Raw genomic sequence first — 23,694 nt, forward strand, 5'->3', positions numbered from 1 at the left:
CGTGGGTCGTATATCTGCAGTGGTTGCTACACGTAGTGACAATCGTAGAAGCTACAACGTCAATAACAGTTTATTGTTGTATCTGTAACAATTATAACTATCACAAAAGCCATGTTTTATACCTTTTCTCCTTGTAAACACCTTTTTGAGCAATGAAATATTATATTGAGAGTGTTTTCACCATGTGGAGCTAAACCTCAACACTGGGTCGACGGAGGAAGCCGAACTTCATACTTGGGTGAATTTGTTTTATTTTCTATTTGACTTTTGCACTTAATTAAAATAGAATTATGATTTGAAAAAATTAGTTATTATTTTATTAGATGGGTCATGCTTGCTAAGATGTTTGATGTCCCATGCTTACGATTTATAATTAATGTTTGGAGAATCTACCTTGGTAAGAATAAGAGTCGATGTTGTTTTATTTGTCGAGCGATAATTGTTTGAGAATGAATAATTGAACCTATTGATATGAGTTTGGCCGAATCCTAAACCCAGTAACTCCCTATTTTATTCCTTTAAAATTAATCTTAAAAAGTCTTAGAGTTCGAATCTTTACTACTACAACAACCACAATCAAAAATTACTTCATTCTGGCGCCGCCGACGCGGATTTGTTTTTAGATTAGTTTTTTAGGTTTATTTTTCATTTTGTATAGTATTTTCTTTTTCCTTTTTATGTGTTTCTTTTTGTATTTCTTTTCAGGGACATTTTGAGGATGATGACTTCTTCTGAGGAGACGTCACCTACGATGACGCTGGCGGAATATATGCGTAGAAAGTCAAATTATCAGGAAACTTCATCTGAGATGACGCTTGCTGAATACATGCGTAGGCAATGGTATGGAGTTTCTACTCCACATGAGGTAAGTGAAGAATCTCCTCTTGAGATATATTAGAAGTATTACAAACACACACTGCCTCGTTTAGAACAAAGATTGAGAGTTCTTGAATGTCAAAGATTATTTTCTAATGATGATGATGAATCATGTAGTGACTCTATGTCCCATACTGAATATATAGATGACCCTGTGAATGATTGTGTAGATGATTCGTCTAATTTATTAGAAGAACCTATCTCGCAAGATCTTTAACCCAACTTAGAGGTTGTTTCTAGTCCCATAGACTTCCAAAAGTTACCTAATTTAGGGTTAGAATTATGTGCTTCAAAAATTTTGTTGGAATACTTTGCATCCAAATACCCAGAGGATGTCCCTGTTTCTAATACCGTGCATGAGCGAATTGACAATTTCCCAGTCCCAATAGTATCCCCATATTTTGTTCTTTATGCACTTCCTTGTGCAATAAAAACTTGGTTTAAGGGTAAATCTTTGTTTTTAATAGTTTCAGTGTCTCCGCATCATTATAACATAAGTGTGAAGCTGTCATTTACAAATGTTGTATTTTGGGTTGATCCCCAAATTTTCAGGTTGTTAATTTTAGGGGATCCTTTTTTGTACATTCCAGTAGGTGTATTTTATTTTATTTTTATTTTTATATTTTCGTTTACTTTTTTTTCATCTTATGGATTTCCCATCTAAAATTTTGCGTTGGATGACTCAATTACATTGAGGACAATGTAATGTTTAAGTTTGGGGGAGTGTTTAACATTTTACTTTTCTTTTCAGGAATTTTCTAGCATATTATGACCAGCTGTGTAGCGGGTCTTTTCGTTTGTTCTCTCATCATTTCAAAAAAAAAATATAAAAAATATATATATATATATAATTTATATGACCAGCTGTGTAGAGGGTCTCTCTCTCTATCTTTTTATATGACCAGCTGTGTAGCGGGTCAATTCTCTTTTCTTGCATGTTATGACCAGCTGTGTAGCGGGTCTCAAAAAAAATAAAAAATTATGACCAGCTGTGTAGCGGGTCTCTCTATGTCTCTTATTATATGACCATCTGTGTAGCGGGTCAGTTTTCTATTTTGCTCGAGGACTAGGAAAATGTAAGTGTGGGGGAATTTGATGAGCACGAAAGTGCGACACATTTTCACCCATAAATACATTAGCTGGGACTCATTTTATCACTAATAAACTTGTTTGTAGGTGTTTTTGTGAAATAAGCTCTTATGGAGAAAGTTGCTCGAAAAGTAGTTTTTGTACCCCGGAGGACGCGTGTTATTCGGACTCTCATCGCTGGTTAAGAGGCACCTCAATTACTAAGGGGTAACCTAATTACTATTCGCACCCCAAGAATTACTAAATATACCCCAAATTTCTAAAGGGACGCTGGATCTGGATAAGGGGCAGTCATCTTCTTCATATGAATTTTGAATTTTGGCGGGAAAATGGCTGCAGAATTAGGGTTGAAGATTTGAAGGCGTTAGGAAGAGACTAAAGCGCTGAAATCAAATGGGTTTGTTCCTAGGGCCTAAACAGAGGTGGTAATGTGATTTGTTTCAGATACATTTGGTTGGATAATCAACGATTGATGGAAATAGCAAGAACAGTTTTGGCGGGAAAATATGGCAGTGAAGAACATAATTTAGGGGTTGATTTTTGGGCATTCTAGGGAGAGATTCAATCACTGATTTCTTTGTAATATCTTTATTAGACCCAAACAGGGTTGGTAAGGGCTTTGGATTGGATTAATTTGGGCTACATCGTAGGGCAGATGAAACCAGGGCAGTTGATGCATGGGAGATTATCACGATATTTTTGGATGATACGTATTGCATGGGAGAATATTTTCTTCTTCATTCAACAAGATTCGACCAATCAAGCCAAGTTAAACAAGGAATTCCAGCTCAGAACACGCGTGTGAGTAGATAAGGAAGATTTGGGTTTAATCTCGTCAAACAGGGGAAGAAAACATACCGAGTATTATGTGGTTAACTTCTGCTTATTTTTGGAGATTTTCAAGGGTCATTATGTCGAGATATTTTCTCTACCTAATTAGAAGAGATGGTGACGTGTTTTGGTGATAAAGAAGGAAACAATTACGTAAAAATCGATGAAAATATTTTTATGCCGAGAATATTTTGTGTTTGCTGCCGAGTAATGAAAAGATATTTTGGATTAATGAGAAGTTTTCTTGGTCAGAAGAGGTATAAATAAGTTTCTGGAGTCGAAGGGAAGATTATTGAGTGATTGGGGAGGCTACAGAGTCGAGAGAATTGCTGCAGATTTCAGCAGAAAAACAGTGAAGAACGAAGAACACACTTGCAAAGACAGTCGTTTTCCAACAGTGGCAACGACACTTAGGCGTGGGTCGTATATCTGCAGTGGTTGCGACACGTGGTGACAGTCGTAGAAGCTACATCGTCAGTAACAGTTTATTTTTGTATCTGTAACAATTATAACTGTTACAAAAGCCATGTTTTATACCTTTTCTCCTTGTAAACACCTTTTTCAGCAATGAAATATTATTTTGAGACTGTTTTCACCATGTGGAGCTAAACCTCAACACTGGTCGACGGAGGAAGCCGGACTTCATACTTGGGTGAATTTGTTTTATTTTCTATTTGACTTTTGCACTTAATTAAAATAGAATTATGATTTGAAAAAATTAGTTATTATTTTATTAGATGGGTCATGCTTGCTAAGATGTTTGATGTCCCATGCTTACGATTTATAATTAATGTTTGGAGAATCTACCTTGGCAAAGAATAAGAGTCGATGTTGTTTTATTTGTCGAGCGATGATTGTTTGAGAATGAATAATTGAACCTATTGATATGAGTTTAGCCGAATCCTAAAACCAGTAACTCTCTATTTTATTCCTTTAAAATTAATCTTAACAAGTCTTAGAGTTCGAATCTTTTCTACTACAACAACCACAATCAAAAATTATGTACCCAGTATGCGAACCGTGAAATACTAGTTTGGTCCGAAAATCTTGTTTGTGAACGGTGTTTGCGAACGGCCAAACTATGTAAGGTTCGGAAGGACGTGAATGTTCTTAAATCGGCAGTTATGACAACTTTTTCACATATTTCTTATGCAAACTAAATTGTCTATACTCATGAACTCAGGTTCGTTTGCGAACTCTGTTTGCGAACTAAAGTTCCTGAATTTTCAATGCCTTTCAAGGTATGCGAACTCGGTTTGCAAACCGTGGCACTAGGTTCATGAATTGGTTCTAGTATACGTATTTTGTACACGTACAAACCAAGCTGAATGTTTCAAATATTTTACATATATTTCCCTGAGATATTAAGCATTCAAACAACTCTCTTAAAACACATTAAGATACATTTGATCATTTATTATAATTGGTTGATTGTCAGATATTGAGTCTAGAAGTGTTTGTATGACTAACTTCGGTTAATTGTTATTAACCCAACTCGTTATACGCGTTTAAGTACGGTTCATCCATATCTGAATATAACTATGTTTTATCTGTGTATATCAAGCTAAACCATCTAAGTGTGGAGATTGATTAATTATTTTATAAGAAAACTTAGCTTGAATCTCAAGTCAGGTTTTCATCTAATAACGGTGAATATTGATGGCTTTGTTAATAAGCTATCTTAGCTTTGATTATAAGCAAACCTGATTTGAAAGACTATATAAGGAGAAGCTCTAACAACTGGGAAACCTAATCCCGACACTTCTGTGTGTCCTAATTCCTAACCAAGGTTGATTCTATCTTAACCTAGGTTTCAAGTTATTCTGAAAACCATTAGTAGGTTTAAAAAATTAAAGACATCGCTTGGGATTCGTGAATCCAGGTCCAAATTTTTTTCTATGTAGTTGCGTATTCTGATTTTACTATTCTATCTTATTGAGTTTAATGTTCTCTACGATTATCTCGATATTTATCTCTCATAGGTAGGATATAAAAAGTAATCACAACAGTTCTTCGTCTCAGACTCTTGTGATCCGCAATAACTTATGTGAACAGGTAATTCTGATAGGTAAGATATAAAAAGTAATCATAACAGTTTCAAGATTTTACAGAATATTTTTTTTAGTCTAGTTTGAAAACAAGTAATGATCCTCTGCATTAGGATGTTAATATTCGGTGAGAATGATCCTTGTGCGTCTATTTATCCTCTAGTGGAGATTGATAAAGACGCCGCACATAAAAGAGTTGGATAAACAAAACAAGACATTTGAGTGGGCTTTACGGATAAAAATGTTTTTTGGGCTATGATCACTTAGACCACTTGTTTATAAATTTTAAATATGGATGACAAAATGAGCAATTATTTGATAAATAATTTTGCAAGAAATTTAAGTTGTTTTGGAAACTATTCTTTGTAGCCTTAAATTTTTTCTGATGGAATGAAGATGAAACATGTTTTTAGATTATACTAGTTGGAAATCATGAACATGCCGATTCAAGTACATCGGATAGATACAACATAAAACTACAAAAAAAAATTACAACAATACAAGAATTGCAATATAGTTAAAGTACATAATTGTTGATCACCACCATTCGGAAAATTCTTCTTCTTTATTAAGAGAAAATCCTCCATAATAATCACAATTTGCACTAAATATCATTGTTAAAACCAACTCCAGTAGCCATTGATTTTGTTTGATTGAATTTTAATAATCGTTACACCACATTTGAATGAAACCCCAGAAAGCTATAGAAAATCTCACTAATAGCGAATATAAATACAACTACATGACTAGAAATAGCCATGAGATATAAATAGTACAATAAAAGATAAATCCTAGAACCTAAAATCACATATAAAGTGAGTTTTTATTGAAAATATGAAATGTGAATTATAAAACTTAAATCAACTCGGAAAATCTAATACCTCGGATCAGTTCCGAATAGATTTGGGTTTGGAGATAAAGAAATATAAAAGAAGGGAACTTTTGCGTAATTTTTTTTTGTTGGAAAAAATGATTGTAGGGAGGATAGATACTTCAATCTTCGGATGTATAGTGATTGAAAAAATCGATGCTTTCTAGCCTTAATGAATGACCTTTTATAAGGGAATTATGTCTAGGCGTACATCTTGGATCTTCCTTTATGCAAAACGGTTATAAGCTTATATGGTAGATCAAACAAAATAACATTAATTTCCTAAGGGTATCATCACTTGGATCATATCGAAAATAAAATAGGAAGAAGTTCACCTTAGTTCTTTCTTGGAAGATTTTATGTCGATTTGCTGATTGATTATAGCCTAAATATTTTTTTTGTTTGCTCTTAGGCCCTAGTAATCCGTATATTTGAGGAGTATGCTGTAAAAAAAGGACTTTTAACCGCATTCTCTATAAGGATCTCTTATTTATTCCTTCTCTGAGATCGTATTACAGAACAACTTATGATGTTAATAACGATCTATTATGCACCTCTTCATCTAGTATAAAGATTTTGTATTTATAAACATTATCAAAAATTACAATAAAAGATGAATCATTCTCTTTTCTTGCTTTTAGGCAAAACTATATATCTTTCTAATCTACCAGGCCACAAATCAACAAAGTCCATGATATAAACAGATCCGTTATTTATCGTATTAATTAAAATTGACCATTACATTATAAGATTATCCATGTGCTACAAACATTCTGTTTTTGGACAACCCAAACCTACCTGGATTATAAGTCACATTGAATCTATCCTTATTAACATGGTTTTCTGAAGCAAAGTTCTTCACAATGTCATGGACATATATAACATTTAGTAATAGTAAAAATATTTCACGAAGTAAACGGGAGTTCTACAGTTGCTTTTCCATTAACTTTACTGCTTAGGTTGTTTGGTGAGGACGAATAACCGGTTTGTATGTCATTTAAAGGTTACTCGCTACATATATGAAGGGTAGAACCATCGTCGTACCATCATCCAGTACTGCAACTTGCACTATACATATGTCATTTTCATTGGCCTTAATTCACTTCGTTTTTCTTTTGTTTATTTCTTTCACGATAGTCACAAGAATAATGTCTGGTTTACATACAGAAGTATCATCCAATCTTCTTCATTTCTTTCTTTTTGAGAGTTTTCAATCTTCTTAAACTGAGCATGATTTTTAGGTTTTGAGGAATTTTGTATCTTAGATTCTTCAAAAATATTAATCGTAGAATAATTGTCAGTTTGTTGACTATCCTGAATTTCTCGTTCATGAGATTCTCTTCGATACAAAAATGACGTTGTAAATCTTCTAAGTGATAGTTTCATCATAGTTAAATCTCTTCTTTTAATCATTCTAAGAAGGGGGAGACGAGATAATAATCCCAACAACAAAAGCACATGGAAGATCGATTCTATCATCCTTAAAATGATTAATAATCATTAAAGGTTTACTGTCAATCATTTTAAAGTACATGAAGTTACAAATCAGAAATCTCTTGTTACTTGTTTGAGAAATCTTGTATCTGATAACTAACGTGGTAGATAATTCCTTTGCAGACATAATAATTCAATGACCATTGTAGAAACTAGTTTACAAGACATTAAATATGACCACGACACATGAAAGCATGTTCCCTGCACTTCTTTCATCTGACCTCCAAATCATCAGTGTTTTTTTTTAATTGTAGAAGGAATTTCCTTCAGACCATCTTCAAGAATGTACCACAACTTGATGGTGATCAGGAAACATTTCACAATCTCTTGCTACAAGAGTCTTGCCAACGAATAATGTTCTCACCATCAAAACATTCCACGGAATTCATAGTCTCTGATTCATGACTTATAGAGATTGAATGGTAACAATTGAAGTTTCATCTTCCATTGTTGAAATACAATTGTCTAAAACTGTTGGAAATTAGGCTAAAAAATGGGATGAAACACAAAACAAGGATGTTATACTTTCGACTTGAAGGCTCTAAAATATATCTTCTAGACAATTATTTCAACCATCCCAATCAAATTAGAAGTTATAACGGGTATGTAAAATAATACCTTCAGAATACTACGAACCCTCTAACAACATAATTGGATCATAGGTTTGTACCACTTGATCCATCTATGAACACACAGAGTGATGATACTTAGACGAAATAAAAAACAAATTTTTCTCCATATTTGAATAAGAAGGCATCTTCATCAATGGCTACTTACACAAAAATTCATGTCTATTGGACATGTCTTTTCCTTTCCAACTCACGCCTCCAAGAGGCATCAATAGTGGCTTATGAGAAGATACGTTTATTCAATTTTGAATTAGGCTAAAAATTAATACCTCAGATATTTCTATAAAACAGAATCTTAGACTATGCTAAAGGGTAACCCTTCCCCGGTAGACCCTCCTGTTACTGTGCATTACATGTACAAACGTAATGTCAAACGATCGATCACTTATTGACCGCAGATTGACTATTATTTCCATTCTCCTTATACTCTCCAAATTAGATTTTGTCACTTATGAATTCCTTTGTCCAATCCGCAAATATACAAATATAGCTACGATTGGGTTTCTCTTATCAGTAGTAAGACAAATTATGTTTAATTTTTATTTATTAGAGAAAATTCGATACTCATGTTTTTAAGGTCGGTATCTAATTTGTTAAATTTCCAATGCAGCAAAATTCAAATAACATATATAACCTACCCAAGCAAATAGATATTGTCGCCTCCACGTATCAACAAAATATTTTATCGATATTTGTTTTCTATCCTGACTTTTTTTGATATTTGCTAGGCTATTTTGAAAAATAACCTTTCGAGGTCTAAAACAAAGAAACACAAATTAAGACAAAAACTTATATATCATGGGAGTAAAATAAATGTTTTTTTTTTCCGTTTTGTTTTTGTGAAGGAGTTATTTTAGTTCTCACATTTAGTGTCGATTCTTTGATCCGAATATCTTCCGAGGCCGGGCATTATGATGACCTTTGGTTCTTAGGTGTACCTTAATACATGTGTATCCGTATTTTTTTAGGGAACTTAGTTAACCTCAAGCTAAGTTGAGGGAAGAATCTTATTCTAGACAGAATATTCCTAATTAGGGAAGAGTTTTGTTTTAATCAATACTCTTAGTTTAGGAAATAGATTCCTAACAGAAGTCCTTGGTCGGCTGAGTACGATGAAGGCTATAAATAGAGGGATTTGGCTAGTAGCTAAGGGCACACAGATACTAGGCACATAAAACCTAGAGAAAGCTTGGAGCAATATTTTTGCAAGTTTAGCAAACAGTTTAAGGTTAATCCACTATTAGAGAAGATTGTGAGCGTAACAAAGAGAGAATTTTAATCGTTTTCTTGTTCATAATCCAGAAAGATATTTTCTTCGAATTACTACTTGTGTTCTGTTTTCTAAGTTTCTCGTCTATTATTATTCTGAATTCCGCCTTTATAGTAATAGCTACCAAGGTACAGAGATCATACGTATCAAGTTAGCATCACGAGCGAGGTTAGTATTTAGGTTAAATCCCTGCGGTTTATGGTTTTCACTAGATCTCTCTATATAAAGCTTGGTGAGGTACTCGAGAATCTAGAAGACGTTAAGAAAAAAAGGGGATCAAGGATGACAAAGTCAGATGATGATCTTCAGGAAGGTGAACCACAAACTATGGAAGAAAAGATGGCTACGCTGCAAACAGACATGAAGTCAATTCAAGTTACCCTTAAGGAAATGAGCGAATGTATTCGTTCTCATACATCCAAGCCGAGGATGGAAAAAAAGATTACACCTTCACCTGTAGCTTCGGAAAAAGATGAATCAGAAGAAGACGATTCAGAAGAAGAAGAAAAAGAAAAAGAGGAAGAAGATGAGGATGAGAAGAAGAAAAGTTATTTTCTTAAAATCCCTACATCAACTAAACCACATGGTAAGACTCTGAAAATTGATTTTTCTGTTGATATTCCACTTTACAATGGGAGTGTCGATGTAGAAAAATTGGATGACTGAATTGAACGTCTAGAGACGTATTTTTGTTTCTTTGAATATGGTTCAAAGGAAAAGATTGATTTCGCGGCATTGAAGCTACAAAAGCATGCTCTAACCTGGTGGAAACATTATCAAAGACAAAACCTAGGAAAAGGATTATTTTCGTGGAAAAGATTCAAGGCAGTTGTAAGGAAACAGTTTTATCTGGTTGGCTACCTTGAGGAGAGATGGTTCAAGTGGTACAACCTAAATCATACTTACAACCAAACTGTGCAAGAATATACTTAGGAATTTCAGAATCAAGCTATGGTTTTGGATTTAGACTTGGAAGATCATGTTATCTATATGAAGTATATTTCCGGGTTCCATGAGGAAGGAGTTGAAGATGTTTTCGGTAGATACTGTCTCTGAAGCAAGTATAAAAGCTAATGCCATTGAAGGCAGGCTTAATAAATCTGATTCAAAGGGAAATACTAAGGTGAAATCTAGAGGTACCACTGTGAAAGGAGGTGAAAGGAGCAACAAAGAATGGAATTCTAGTGACAAGGAAGGTTTGACTTGCACCCATTGCAAACAAACATGTCATGTTATCGAAAAGTGTTAGGTTAAGAACCCTCATCTAAAGCCTAAAGGGTTGCATAGGAAAGAAGCCAAGAAGGAAACACTAATCGTTCAAACTCCAAAAGAAGTCCACGGATTGACGGAACCCAATTCAAAGCTTTCTCTTATGACGTGGGTAAAAGAAAGACCTTCAAAAGATGATCTTAGGGACCGACTCTTCACAGTGAAGATGCAAGTAAAAACATCACTAGTTGATGCTGTTATTGAGCCGGGAAGTCAGAAGAATTTACTTTCAAAGTCATTGGTGCAAAAGTTAGGATTGAAGAATGTCAGACATCCAAAACCATACCCTTTAGGATGGCTTTAAAAGGAAGGGGGATTACAAGGTTCACAGCAGTGCACGTTCAAATTTGCACTAGATGAGGCATATATTGACGAAGTTACATGCGACGTAGTTCCGTTGGATGTCTGCCAGGTAGTACTAGGTAGTCCTTACCTATGGGATAGAGATACCACTCTACACTGGAAGGAACAAAAGTATACCTTTAACAAAGATGGGGAACGTTTTGTGATTCGGTCTATAGATTCTCCTCTTGAGGGAGCAAGTTTAATCACAGCCACTCACGCTAAGCGGTTGGTGAATGCTAGCACAAAGTTCATTCTCCTTGTGATCCGTTCTCTTGAAGAGGAGACGAGTAGAGTATGTTTAGCAGCCTTGACTGCTCAACAAGAAGGTGACCTGGAAAGGTTGAAGTTGAAATACAAGGATTTATTTTCTGATGTCACAGGGTTACCGCAAACGAGGAGTGTGGAGCATGAAATCATATTGACCAGAGAGAGTTCTCTTCCTAATGTAGGTCTTTATCGCACGACCGTCGAGGAATCTTATGAGATCAAGAAACAAGGCCAGGAACTCCTAGAATTAGGAATGATAGTGCCAAGTGCTTCACCTTGTGGATCAGCGGTATTGTTGGTACCAAAGAAATATGGAGGCTGGCGTATGTGTACTGATTATAGAGCATTAAACAAGATCACTATCAAGAATCGTTACCCTCTACCGGATAGACGACATGCTGGATCAGTTGGAGAAAGCTCGAGTCTTTACAAAATTCGATTTCAAATTCAGATACCACCAGATGAGAGTTCGAGAAGATGATTCACGGAAGACTTCTTTCCAAACCAAGCAAGGCTTGTTATAATGGTTGGTCATGCCTTTTGGTTTGTGTAATTCTCGAGCGACGTTTATGCGTTTGATGAGTGATTTGTTACGACCTTTTATAGAACATTTTGTGATTGTTTATTTGGATAATATCCTTATATACAACAGAACTTGGGAAGAGCATCTTGTTCACGTTGAGAAGGTGTTTAAAGTGTTACATGAAGGCCAGCTGAAGTTGAACGTAAAGAAGTGTGAGTTTGGGAAGGAGGAGTTAGCGTATCTCGGATTCATTGTTGGTGGTGGACAACGGAAGATTGATCAAAGAAAGGTTGAAGCGATCACTAAGTGGCCTAGACCTAGTACCGTAACTGAAATCATGAGTTTCTTAGGGGCTTGCACTTGCGTAAGTTTATCCGGCATTTTTCGAATATTGCAGGACCATTACATGGTTTGACATGAGTTAAGGCCAAGTTTGAATGGCAACAAACCCATGAAGACGCTTTTCAGTTACTAAAAAGGAAGATTTCAGAAGCACCAGTGTTGGCATTGCCTAACTTATAACATACTTTTGAAGTTGAGAACGACGCTTCTAACTATGCATTGGGAGGAGTGTTGTTATAGTATGGTAAACCAGTGGAGTACCATTCAGAATTGTTCTCAAGTGCTATTAAGACCTACGCACCTTATGACAAAGAATTTTATGCTTTATATCAATGTATATATCAAGCATTGACTAGTATATCTCTTAGGTAAAGAAGTAGTGGTATATTCAGATCACAAACCATTGGAGTATCTACACACTCAGACAAAACTATAACAAGCCCGACACATGAAGTGGATGTCTTACTTGATGACTTTCAAGATTCTCATTAAGTACAAGAAGGGAGTAACAAACAAGTTGGCAGATATGTTGTCTCGTCCACCAGTCCGAGCATTAATGGTGGCCATGAGAATTCAACCGATTGTTCCTCGAGAGTATGCAAAGTCATACACATCTAGCAAAGACTTCAAGAAGGTGTTAGAAAGGATAAAGAGTAGTTTGAAGGGCGGGTTTGAACTCCGAGATGGATTGTTATACAAAAGTCAGTTACTTTACATACCAGAAGATGGAGATCGTTTACAGTGGTTGAGAGAGGCACACACATCCCGAGTTACTGGACACCTTGGGATGGATAAAACTTTTCTTAACCTTCGTCGTTATGTCTTAGTTAGAGGTTGTAAGTTGTGTAGCACATCCAAACCTTCCAACAGAAAACGTGGGTTATATCTACCATTACCAGTACCATCAAGACCTTGGGAGAGTATTCCTATGGATTTTCTTGGTGGATTACCGAAGACCAATTCTGGTTATGATTATTTGTTCGTTGTGGTCGACCGATTCAGCAAGATGATTGCATTAATTCCATGTACAAAAACGGTAACGGGAGCCAATGCAGCAAAGATCTTCTTTGAGCATGTGTGGAAGCATTTTGGGTTACCTATTTCGATTATTTATGATAGGGATAGTAGGTTCCTTAGTCACTTTTGGGATTCTTTATGGAAGATGATGGACACTAGGTTGAAGAAGAGTACAACTTTTCATCCACAAACAGACGGACAAACAGAAGTGGTCAACAGGACTATGGTTCACATGTTAAGGGGATATAATTCTAAGCATCCTAAAACTTGGGATGAGAGTTTACCATATCTATAGTTTGCTTTCAATAGAGCAGTTCATAGTTCTTCGGGAAAATCTCCTTTCGAGACGTGCTATGGTTACTTACCACCTAGCCCTTTTGATCTAGTATTTTCTAGTGACACCTCTATGGGGGGAAAGGAAGGAAGTGAACGACAAAAGGAACAAAAATTCTTGAAGAAGATATCTGAGATTCATGCAACTGTTGAAGCGCAATTAAAGAAGTCACAAGCCAAATACAAATTAATGCATAACAAGCATCTTGTGCCTTGTAATTTCGGTGTTGGTGACTTAGTATGGTAAAATTAGGTAAGGAACGACTGAAGGGAGAAGGTAAGAAGTTGAAGCCATTAAGACATGGACCGTTTCGTATTCTCGATCAGATTGGTGACAATGCCTTTCTTTTGGATTTACCACCTTATCTAGGAAAGTACTCGGTTATAAATTCCGAATACTTGAAGTTGTTTGAACCACCATTACTTGATGATGACGGCGACGACGCTATGATCTTACCACGAGTAGAATACTTATGGTTTGATAGAGAGGAATCACTCAAGGAAGACTTCATATTGGAGCTAAGAGTGAGTATAACACGACAAGGAGAGAAACAAGCTTTTCTAATTGGATGCAAAGGTCAAGCTCCTAGCAAGGCCAAGTGGTTTAACAAGGAAAAAGGGACTCTCGAGTTCCCTAACCTTCATTTTTAACTCTCGCAAGAGTTCAAGTTCTTAAAAGGGGGACCCATGATACAGGTGTATCCTTACTCCTTTAGGGAACTTAGTTAACCTCAAGCTAACTTAATTAACCTTGAGGGAAGAATCCTATTCTAGACATAATTCCTAGTTAGGGAAGAGTTTTGTTTTAGGAAATACTCTTAGTTTAGGAAATAGATTCCTAACAGAAGTCCTTGGTCGGCTGAGTACGATGAAGGCTATAAATAGAGGACTTTGGCTAGTAGCTAAGGACACACATATATTAGGCACATAAAACCTAGAGAAAGCTTGGAGCAATATTTGTGCAAGCTTAGCAAACTGTTTAAGGTTAATCCACTGTTAGAGAAGATTGTGAGCGTAACAAAGAGAGAATTGTAATCGTTTTCTTGTTCATAATCTAGAGAAGATAGTTTCTTCGAATTACTACTTGTGTTCTGTTTTCTAAGATTCTCGTATATTATTATTCTGAATTCCGCCTTTATAGCAATAGCTACCAAGGTACAAAGATCATACGTATCATAACCACATTATAACTTAGTCCAAGCACCATAGCTCGTTTCTTTGTTGAAATGTGGTCAAAAATTTTGGCTTAGCAAATCAACGACCCAAAATTCTATTTGAACCGCCCTTTGGAAAACCGTTCACCCATACAAAATAAAAATAAAATAAAATTGGACTCTTTGATTGTGGGGGGGACAAATCATGTGTGTGAGCAGCTTTCTCGTTGTTTAAACGAAAATGATACATGCATCGAAAAAAATGCACTGAGTGTGCACCGTCTGAGAGGATGGTGGGGCCCACTCATACCCCACCCCTATGCCAATGCAGAGAATGGACATTTGAGATCGTCGGTGCCCCGTCGGTGCCCACCTTCGGTGGATGTAGCAAAATTGTTGTTTAAAAGTGTGGTCCGTATAGAATAAAAACATTGATGGACAAAATATAATTGTTAAGAAATGAACGATACAAACTCACCAAGTGGAATTTCTGGCCCCGCAATTAAAATTACTCTACCATGAAATTTAGGCCAAGCACCATATTCTAATATCATCTAGACTATGGTGCTTGGCACCTATATATCTTAGATGGTATTAGTTTTCGGTCAACATATAGGTGTGAAATCATTTCTAACACTGATTTTTAGTTTTTAATCTTTTTTCAGCTAAAGCAAAGCAAAGCAAAATAGGAAGGTTGCTTGGCCTAGAATGAATAACGTGCCAAAGTTAGTCAAAATGGGAGCACTGCGAGCTGCTCTAGATTGATGTCGGTCACCAAAGCAATTATTTATTTATTTACTGTTGAAGAGCATGAAACAAGTTTCAATTAATTCGTTAAAAATGGGAAATGCTATTCCAGGCATTCTTCACCACACTAATCACCACTCAAATGCTAGGTGTTGCACATGTAGTGGTCCAATTTATTCAGGCAGGACCCACCATTAGAAAAAAGGGTACACCATTTGAAAAATGTAGGGTTGTTGTGAGCTATGAGTAGAGTGGTGTTTTATGATGTGAATAGCTCCACCGGTTAAAAATTAACGATTACAACATTATTTCTAAAGCAAAGCGTTGCCGAACACATTCACTGACCGTCAGAACCCACGCACGTGGCAAGATATTGGTATTTAACGAACCAGATTGAACCCAAAAAACACTCTTAAAAGTCAACTTCCCCTCTCTCAGGTGAACCAGAAAAATCACTTAAACTCCCTGTAGGAATTTAGGAAGTGTAAACAAAGCAGGAGAAGAAGGAGGAGGAGGAGAAACAATGTCTAGCATTCCAAAGGAAATCTACCGCGGCATTTCTGTTAAGGTTACCGGTGAAATCATTAATTACTTGCAAGTGTGTTTGTAAAACTCGGTATGAACTCATTTCTAACTCTGATTTTGTTAAGTTGCATATAGATCAGGCTATCTCAAACAATTATCTTAATCTCATGATTAATGGCCGTATGCGTATAGGAAGTAAATCGTATGATTTGATCTACAGCGTAAGTCATAAATCTATAAAATCGTTCTCGTCTACAGATGAATTTCAAACCTATGCCATGGAAATGGATTACCCATTAAAATCTGATGGTTTTGCAGTTAGTTTTTTGGGATCTTGTAACGGTCTAGTTTGCCTACGGTTGTCTCATCCTCTTAGGAAATTATGTTGTATTTGGAACCCAGTCTCTAAAGAGTACAAAGAAATCCCTGAACCACCGGATGCATCTGGTCCGTTTGATTTCAGTTGTTTTGGTTATGATCCCAAAACTGACGATTACAAGTTGGTCATTGGTGAACATATATATATAAGTATTTCACGAATTCAAGTTTATTCACTAAGGTCGAATTCATGGGAAAGCAGTATACCAGTCCCATACAGGTTTTGTAATGAGTTCAATGGGGTTGGGGCGGTTCTGGTGCATGGAAACCTTCATTGGTTAGCAGATGATGATTACCAAAATCAATTTGTCGTATCTTTTGATATCATTGAAGAGCATTTTGAAAAATTGCAACTGCCAAAACAACCTTTGAAGAATAAGAATTGGTTTATATCTCTAGGAGTGTTGGCAGGGTGCTTATGTGTACTTGTTGAAGTAGTTCAGGTTTGTGTTGAATTATGGGTGATGCGGGATTATGGAGTTCAAGAATCTTGAACGAAACATGTTCAATTACCCATGAAAGATTTATGAGAGACACATATGTGAGGTTTATTCATTCTTTTAAGAGTGGTGAGATACTATTTTGGGTGACTGGTAACATTGTTATCTATGATCCTAAGAACAGAAGTGTCGTAGAAACAAATCTTCCGTCATCAATAGGCCAAGAAATGTGCTACTTCGAAAGCCTAGTTTCCCTTAACTCTGGTACTCCTGCCACCTTAAACGGTTTTAATGGTCTGGGAAGTGGTCTTCGAACATAAGAAGCAAGCTCTAAGTTGAGGAATGAGAAGTCAGTTTGTTTAAGAAGGTATGATCATTATCTTCTCTCTGAATCTTGTCACTACCAAATCTTATCAGCATATGAAACTGGAACTTCACGAACTTCTATGTTTACATTAGCAGATTCTTACAAACTCCGCAATCTCAGCCGAGTTATTCGCGAGTACTTGGTATTTATCCTGAATTCCTCACCAAGGACAAGTATATAGGCCAGTAAATCATTGAAGACGGCCGGGTTTCACCGAGCTCTGGGTGCGTTTAGGTTTGAATTCTTATTTGTTTGGATGATTCCTTGATACTGAATGCATGTTATGTTGATTTACATTGATTTATGGTGTTGGCTTTCCTTGATATAATTTACTTAATAGTAAGTCTTATTATCCGACTATTGACGTGTTCCTCAACCGGGATTGTCACTCCTCCTTCCCAGCTGAGTAGCATCTGAAAAACAAGTTGGGCTACATTGATTACAACTACTCCATTTATACACAATGTTTCCTGTATCTGTTAATGTTAGCCTTGCATAACATTGAATGTCTTGATTTCTACATTAGTCGGATCCCTTTACTGCTTTACGGAAGGGGATTTGATCTTACCGGCCCCTGTGGGTTTTTTTCTTTTTTTTTACGGGTAAGCTGCAAGGCTTCCAAGCCTATGTACCTTTACTTTCCCTGTAAAAATAGTATATTAGGCATTTACGTAAGTCCTTGGTACATACTTGCTCAGATGATTACCAGATTGATAGAAAAAACGTCAGAGAACTGGGTAAGATACATACGAGAATAAAGTGTCATTATTCATTCAGTAATTTACATAACAGAAATCTATGAGTCACGGCCCATAAATAGGTTCGCCGACTTGCGACATTAAGTTACATTGCTTGTCCTTGCTGACTTGGCCATTTCATCTGGTACATAATAATACAAAGAAAACTAACATATTTGTAGGCTACATTTTTACATACAAAGAAAAACAGCAAACCCAGAGTCACTTATCGGAATTGACTCACAAAACACTTGTTACCTCAGCAGTACCATCATTATCCTTCTTCTTTGCATCTTCCTCAGCTTTCAACATTTTGACTTCTTCTTCCTCAGCTTTCAACTTAATTTCCTCTTCGTCGGCTTTCAACTTTTTTGCGTCTTCTTCAGCTTTCAACTTTATGGCTTCTTCCTCGGCTTTCAGCTTTTTGGCCTCTTCTTCCTCAGCTTTCAACTTTTCATCTACTTTAATTTTCTCAAGAGCCTTTATCAAATTTTGCAAGCAAAGTTGAGAATCTCTTTTGATGGTTTTAGGCATCAAATTCTCGGCAACGTCAGCTGGAGAAACTTTGACCTCGCCGATCAAGCGCCGTACGGTGTCAAATAGGTCATGTGAATCAAGGTTCAAGTAGTTTTTCGCAAACACTTTGAATCATTCATAACAGCAGTATGACATTTCAATGTGTTTATCCATTCTACCACTTCGAATTAGAGCTGGGTCTAGTTTCTCAACGTAGTTTGTGGTAAACACAATGATTCGTTCTTTCCCACAAGCTGACCATAACCCATCTATGACGTTTAGAAGCCCTGATAGTGTAACCTTGCTGTCGCTCTTGTCTTCTTCTTCTTCTTCCTCGTCTTCCTTTTCTTTGACAGGATCTTTATCATCTTTCTTCTTCTTCTTCTTCTTCTTGCGTTTTCCAGTAAGGTTGAGTGAACAATCGACGTCCTCTATTACAGTAATAGACTTATTTGATGTATCATGTAAGAGATTGCGAAGATCGCTATTGTCTTTCACCGCAGTTAGTTCAAGATCATAAATGTCATAATTCAAAAGTTTAGCCATGGCAGCAATCATACTCGACTTACCAGTCCCCGGAGGGCCATATAAGAGATACCCACGTTTCCACGGTTTCCCAATTTGTAAATAATAGTCCTTCCCCATACGAAAAGTTTCAAGATCATCAATAATTTCCTGCTTCTTTTCTGGGTCCATGGCTAGGTGATGGAATGTTACCGGGTGTTCAAATTCTACATGACTCCACAATGACTTGCTCCATTGATAATACCCTCGGTTTGGATTGTTAGAGTAGAGCCTTATGTTCCTGTTTTCGATCATGCTTTCCTTTCCCACCTTGATGACATGATTTAAATAAGATTTGGTTACAGTTTCGCGGTAACGGCGATGAAATTGAAGTTTCAAGTGCCGTTTCTCAGTTGCTGAAGGATAGACCGAGAAAGACTTGCTTTCATGGGTAGTCTTACCCAAGTACCACCAGATTTTTACTCCTCCAAAATCATCAAATATCTCTTCGTGATCAGCCATGCTAAGTGCAAGGTCCTTATTCCCTTCGACTATTTGAGCTTTAAGTCGCTTTGCAAGTTTCTTGCTTTTAGGAGCAAGATAAGCTTCAACTGCAGTGTAAGCTTCGCTTAGCTTAACGTACCGTTCGCCACCAACGAATTCATCGAAGCTTATCTCCATGTAAGGATTCGCATATGCTGTAATTCTGTATACATAGACTAATAAATAGTCAGCAACACGCCTCGGAACAAATTGTTGAATCATTGTGTAAACAAACATGACACCTCCCATGAGTGTTCCCATTCCCATCCAAATATCCCCCATACTGGACATCTTTCTTGATTTGGTTTGATGCAGGAAATGAAGTTTTGGTGAATTAGACCAGCAGGGAATGCTTTTTGCTAATGAGTACAGTCACTTGGTAGAACTTGTGTATATCCAAAATGCAAATGGTTGTGAACATCCTTAAATAGACTCTTCTTTGTGTTCTTTCCTGCTAATCAATTGGTAGAAGGCCACTGGCCTAGGCCAACTATAACTTTTTCTTTTTTTCTTGCTCTTCTTTTTGATGAAGTCACGACTCATACCTGGCACCCTCTTCATTTTATTTTATTATTTTTTCGTCTTTTGTTTTCATCGGAAACTTACTCCATGTGAGCTTCGATTAAAGAAGCCAAGAAAAAAAATAATCGTGATCAAATAGCAATGACCTCTTCGACACCCCGAAGTCTCAAAAGGTTCTCACCCACCCAAGACCTCTTGGATAGCCACGATAGGGAAGTTTCTTAACGTTTGCCTCTACGAGGCAAAAGTGACTGGTAAAAATAAACAACGGAAGAGTTTATTATTTTAAAATTTTAATGTTGACCAATTGGTAAAAATAAATAACCGGAAGAGTTTTCTCTGAAGTTTCATTTGTAATATTCAGTGAATTATTATTGTCTTAGATCATATGGTCCCAAAACGATGACGTTCATTCATAACATGTCATAAGATGGAACATGTTACCAGCTCAACCCGACTTATTAAAATGGACGGTAAATGTTAGAAGCCGACAGAAGAAAAGGAATTACAAAATAAAAGAGCATCATTATATTATATTGCATAATTAAAAGCGAAGGAAAAATAGAAGCCGACCATTTTAGTAGAGTTAACTGACATCATTTTGTCCAAGTGATGTTTTATTTGGAATTATCCGAGGAAGCTTTGAATAGGTTGGCAAAAAAAAAAAAAAAAAAAAAAAAAAAAAAAAAAAAAAGATAATCTATTGTCTATATGTATCTCCACCGAACGATACAGATGTTTCATAGAGCACCTCTTGCATGAGAATGGCCGCGGGCGTTGACTAGAGTCAAGGAATCTAAAATACTTCATATCAACACTATCTTAGTTTTGGATATAGAATCATCAATCCATATTCGAGTCCCAACACAAATCTGTATCTTTGAATCGATTTGAGAAGCTCGAGAAGAGATATTCTAACCAACCTTATTAGTGGCTGAATTTCTGGGTTTTTTATTCCTCTCTGCACCTCCGAACTCGCCAATGGAAAACCAGGCACCTCCCTTCACCACCAATGCATGCAGGGACAACACTTCACCACAACTGCCTCAGTCATTACTTCGCTCAATGAAATCTGAAAAGCAGCATCGAAAATCTAAGCAAGCTGCATGCGTGTCTCAGCAAGAAGATGCATTTTTGTTTAAAGAAAACCAAAAGAAGAATAATAGAAACCTTTCGGGGGACTCTCAACAGACCTTCTTCTCCTTTTCATCAACATCAGTTTCGAGCAATCCAGAAGTGCTTTCCAAAAAAGTTGAAGAAGCAGACCAAAACTTTCCATCAAAACAATCAAACACACATCATCTCAGGAAACATAGCACAACCTCGAATCTTCAGAAACCCCAAAAAGATACAGAAACAAAACCAACCTTTACAAAAAAGCAAAAAGATCAACGTATCCCTATCTTTCAGCTTACTGAAAGGATGCAGAACCTAATGCAAACCCACAATGAACACAGTTTAGCAGTAAAAGTGTTTGGAGGATATGAATATTTTTCACAGGTTAAGAGAGCGCTGAGCAACAAAATATTCCCAATCCTGATACATCACATAGAAACAAATGCTACCTTTCAGGTAATCCAGATGTCCCTCAAACATAAATCTGATAAGGAGTTCATCCTAGCACATCAACCGTGGATTGCAGGGCCTCATGTTATTCTCTGTGAAGATTGGAATTTTTTTGTACAACACCCGCTCAACTGTTTTAAGTTTTCACCGTTTTGGCTTCAAGCTCTTAAACTACCAAGACTTTTCAATGACGAAGAAGCAATCAAAGATATCATCGAGAGGTCAAGAACTGGGACGGTGTTACAGTTAGATCTGGAAAGCTCACCACCAAGAGCTTTAGTCATGATGGATCTAAACAAATCTTTCATGCCGGGGGTCATGCTAAGTATGGGTAAAGGAGTATGGATCCATTTTGCTTATGAAAATATCCCTGTGTTGTGTTTCTTCTGTGGCTTCCCTGGTCATACCTTCAAGGAATGCAAAAACAGCTCTGTAGTGAGATTATTTCCAGACTTTGCTTTTGCAAAACTAAATGCACGGATGAAGGCTACAACATCCAGAGGAAATCGAACAAACAGTATGTTTGAATACCGAGCTACAAACATAACCCAGGGGGAATCATCAAATTTAAGAGAGAAAATATTCAAAGAACTGAGAGAGGACAACCAACAGGCGGTGGAATAGTTGGAAAAGAACAACCCAGCACCGATTCAAGAAGTACAAAAATAGGTGAATCAATAGGCTAGGGTTGTGGAATCGGCTAACCCACCACCGTTCCCGGAGAGATTATCCGAAGAGATGACTCGACGCGGTCTTGCATGGAGCCCGGTAAAACCGCAAAAGAAATCTAACAAATTCACTACTACAAGCTAGATAATGCAGTCGTCACAGGAAAGCAATAAAGAGTGTTCCCATGCACAAAAACATGGAAAAGCGCCTGCAGCGGAAAAGAATGTCGGAGGAATATCTAAGGATCAGGCCCCACAACACAACACGTCGGCTCGACCAGCTCAGACACCGGGTGGACTTCCTTCTCACCTGAACAACAAAAGCAACCAAGTGGAAAGCCAGTTCAGCCAAATGCAAGCACCAAAGGAAAATAAAAAACCCACCCATAAGAATCTACTACCACAGCGGCTGGACCCATGCAACAGCATCCACAATCAAACCCGGAAGTGTCACCGCCACCGAAAACCAAACCCGGTATCAACCGAATGTTAACCTTTTTTACTCCTGAGTATATTAAAGTACTTTTGAATGAATTGGAAAACAGGGATATGCAAGTGAATATATTGGTTCATCTTGTCAAGGGCAAGCCGGAGGTTACGGTGTCTACTGCACCTGCAACAACATTGAAAACCTATAAAAGGAGGACTGCCCCGACACCTTCAAAGCTGCCAGCACACTTGATGATTCCAAACACACCGGATTTTGGAGCCCAACCGCCACCGGTAAAAGTCCGTAAATATGCATCCATAGCTCAGTTGGAACTACAACAAACCAATACACCGAAATAACCGACATTTGAAATACCAACCTTAAGACATAGGAAGCCGCGGACTGCTAGAGACATTTTTCAACAAGCACGGAATATCCATGTTGCAGAAAATTAAACCAATTCCAGAAATAACTCAACTGTGGAATGGAACGATGAAGAAGAAAGCAACATTCCTTCAACTTGAGTCAGACCAGCTTGCAGATTCTCCTTGGATGCAGGGACTATCATAGAAGCTGAAGAAAATCTTGTGCATGGTGTTGGCTTGAACCAACACACGCATCAAAAATGAGTTACTTGGCATGGAAATGTCAAGGCATCCACAAAGCCTTAACAGTCTATAAATTACGTGAATATACACGTAAATTTAGACCCTATTTGCTTTTTTTGTCTGAAACTTTAGCGACTGTGTTGCATATGTCTTTTTTGGGAACTTCTTTAGGTTTTTTTGGTTCTTTCACTGTACCATGTGAGGGACATAAATGTGGCCTCTGCTTGATGTGGACATCCCACCTTAATGTCTCGGTTTTAGTTGCAAATCAAAATGTAATTCATGCCTACGTCACAACAACTCAACCTCATCTTACACCACCATGGATGTTTACTGGCGTATATGGACCTCCCTAACCAACTCCAAGAGCAGCATTGTGGCAAAACTTTGATAACATTGTGATTACACCAACTGTTCCCTGGATTCTAATGGGTGATTTCAATGAAATTGTTAAACAAATTGAAAAGAAAGGAGGAAGACCAGTAACCAACAATCAGGTTAGAATCTTCAACAATTTTATAAATACTCATGAGTTTATTGATTTAGGATACCAGGGAGATACATTTACATGGACCAACAATCAGATCGATGGAAATTTCATTATGGAGAGACTCGACAGAGGAATCGCAAACCAACAATGGCTGGATAACCAACCGCAAGCTCTACTTAGACATTTGCCAAGAATTGGTTCAGATCATGCACCGCTTCTTCTAAACGAAAGAGCAATGGCAAGAAGATACACAAAAAACTTCCGAGTTGAACACCTGTGGTTCTAACACCCACAA

General features: G+C 37.0%; 1 protein-coding gene and 1 pseudogene across 1 annotated transcript; one reads left to right on the plus strand and one right to left on the minus strand.

Annotated features, from left to right (window-relative positions):
• Positions 1-15,908: 15,908 nt before the first annotated feature.
• On the plus strand, positions 15,909-16,768 carry LOC113271892 (putative F-box protein At3g16210). The gene is made up of 2 exons (XM_026521815.1): positions 15,909-16,451; positions 16,574-16,768. The coding sequence occupies exons 1-2, from the start codon at positions 15,909-15,911 to the stop codon at positions 16,766-16,768; spliced, it is 738 nt and encodes a 245-aa protein (XP_026377600.1).
• A 794-nt stretch (positions 16,769-17,562) lies between these two features.
• On the minus strand, positions 17,563-19,588 carry LOC113274663 (annotated as a pseudogene).
• Positions 19,589-23,694: the final 4,106 nt, after the last annotated feature.

Source organism: Papaver somniferum, chromosome 4 (assembly GCF_003573695.1).
Source record: "Papaver somniferum cultivar HN1 chromosome 4, ASM357369v1, whole genome shotgun sequence".
Lineage (NCBI taxonomy): Eukaryota > Viridiplantae > Streptophyta > Magnoliopsida > Ranunculales > Papaveraceae > Papaver > Papaver somniferum.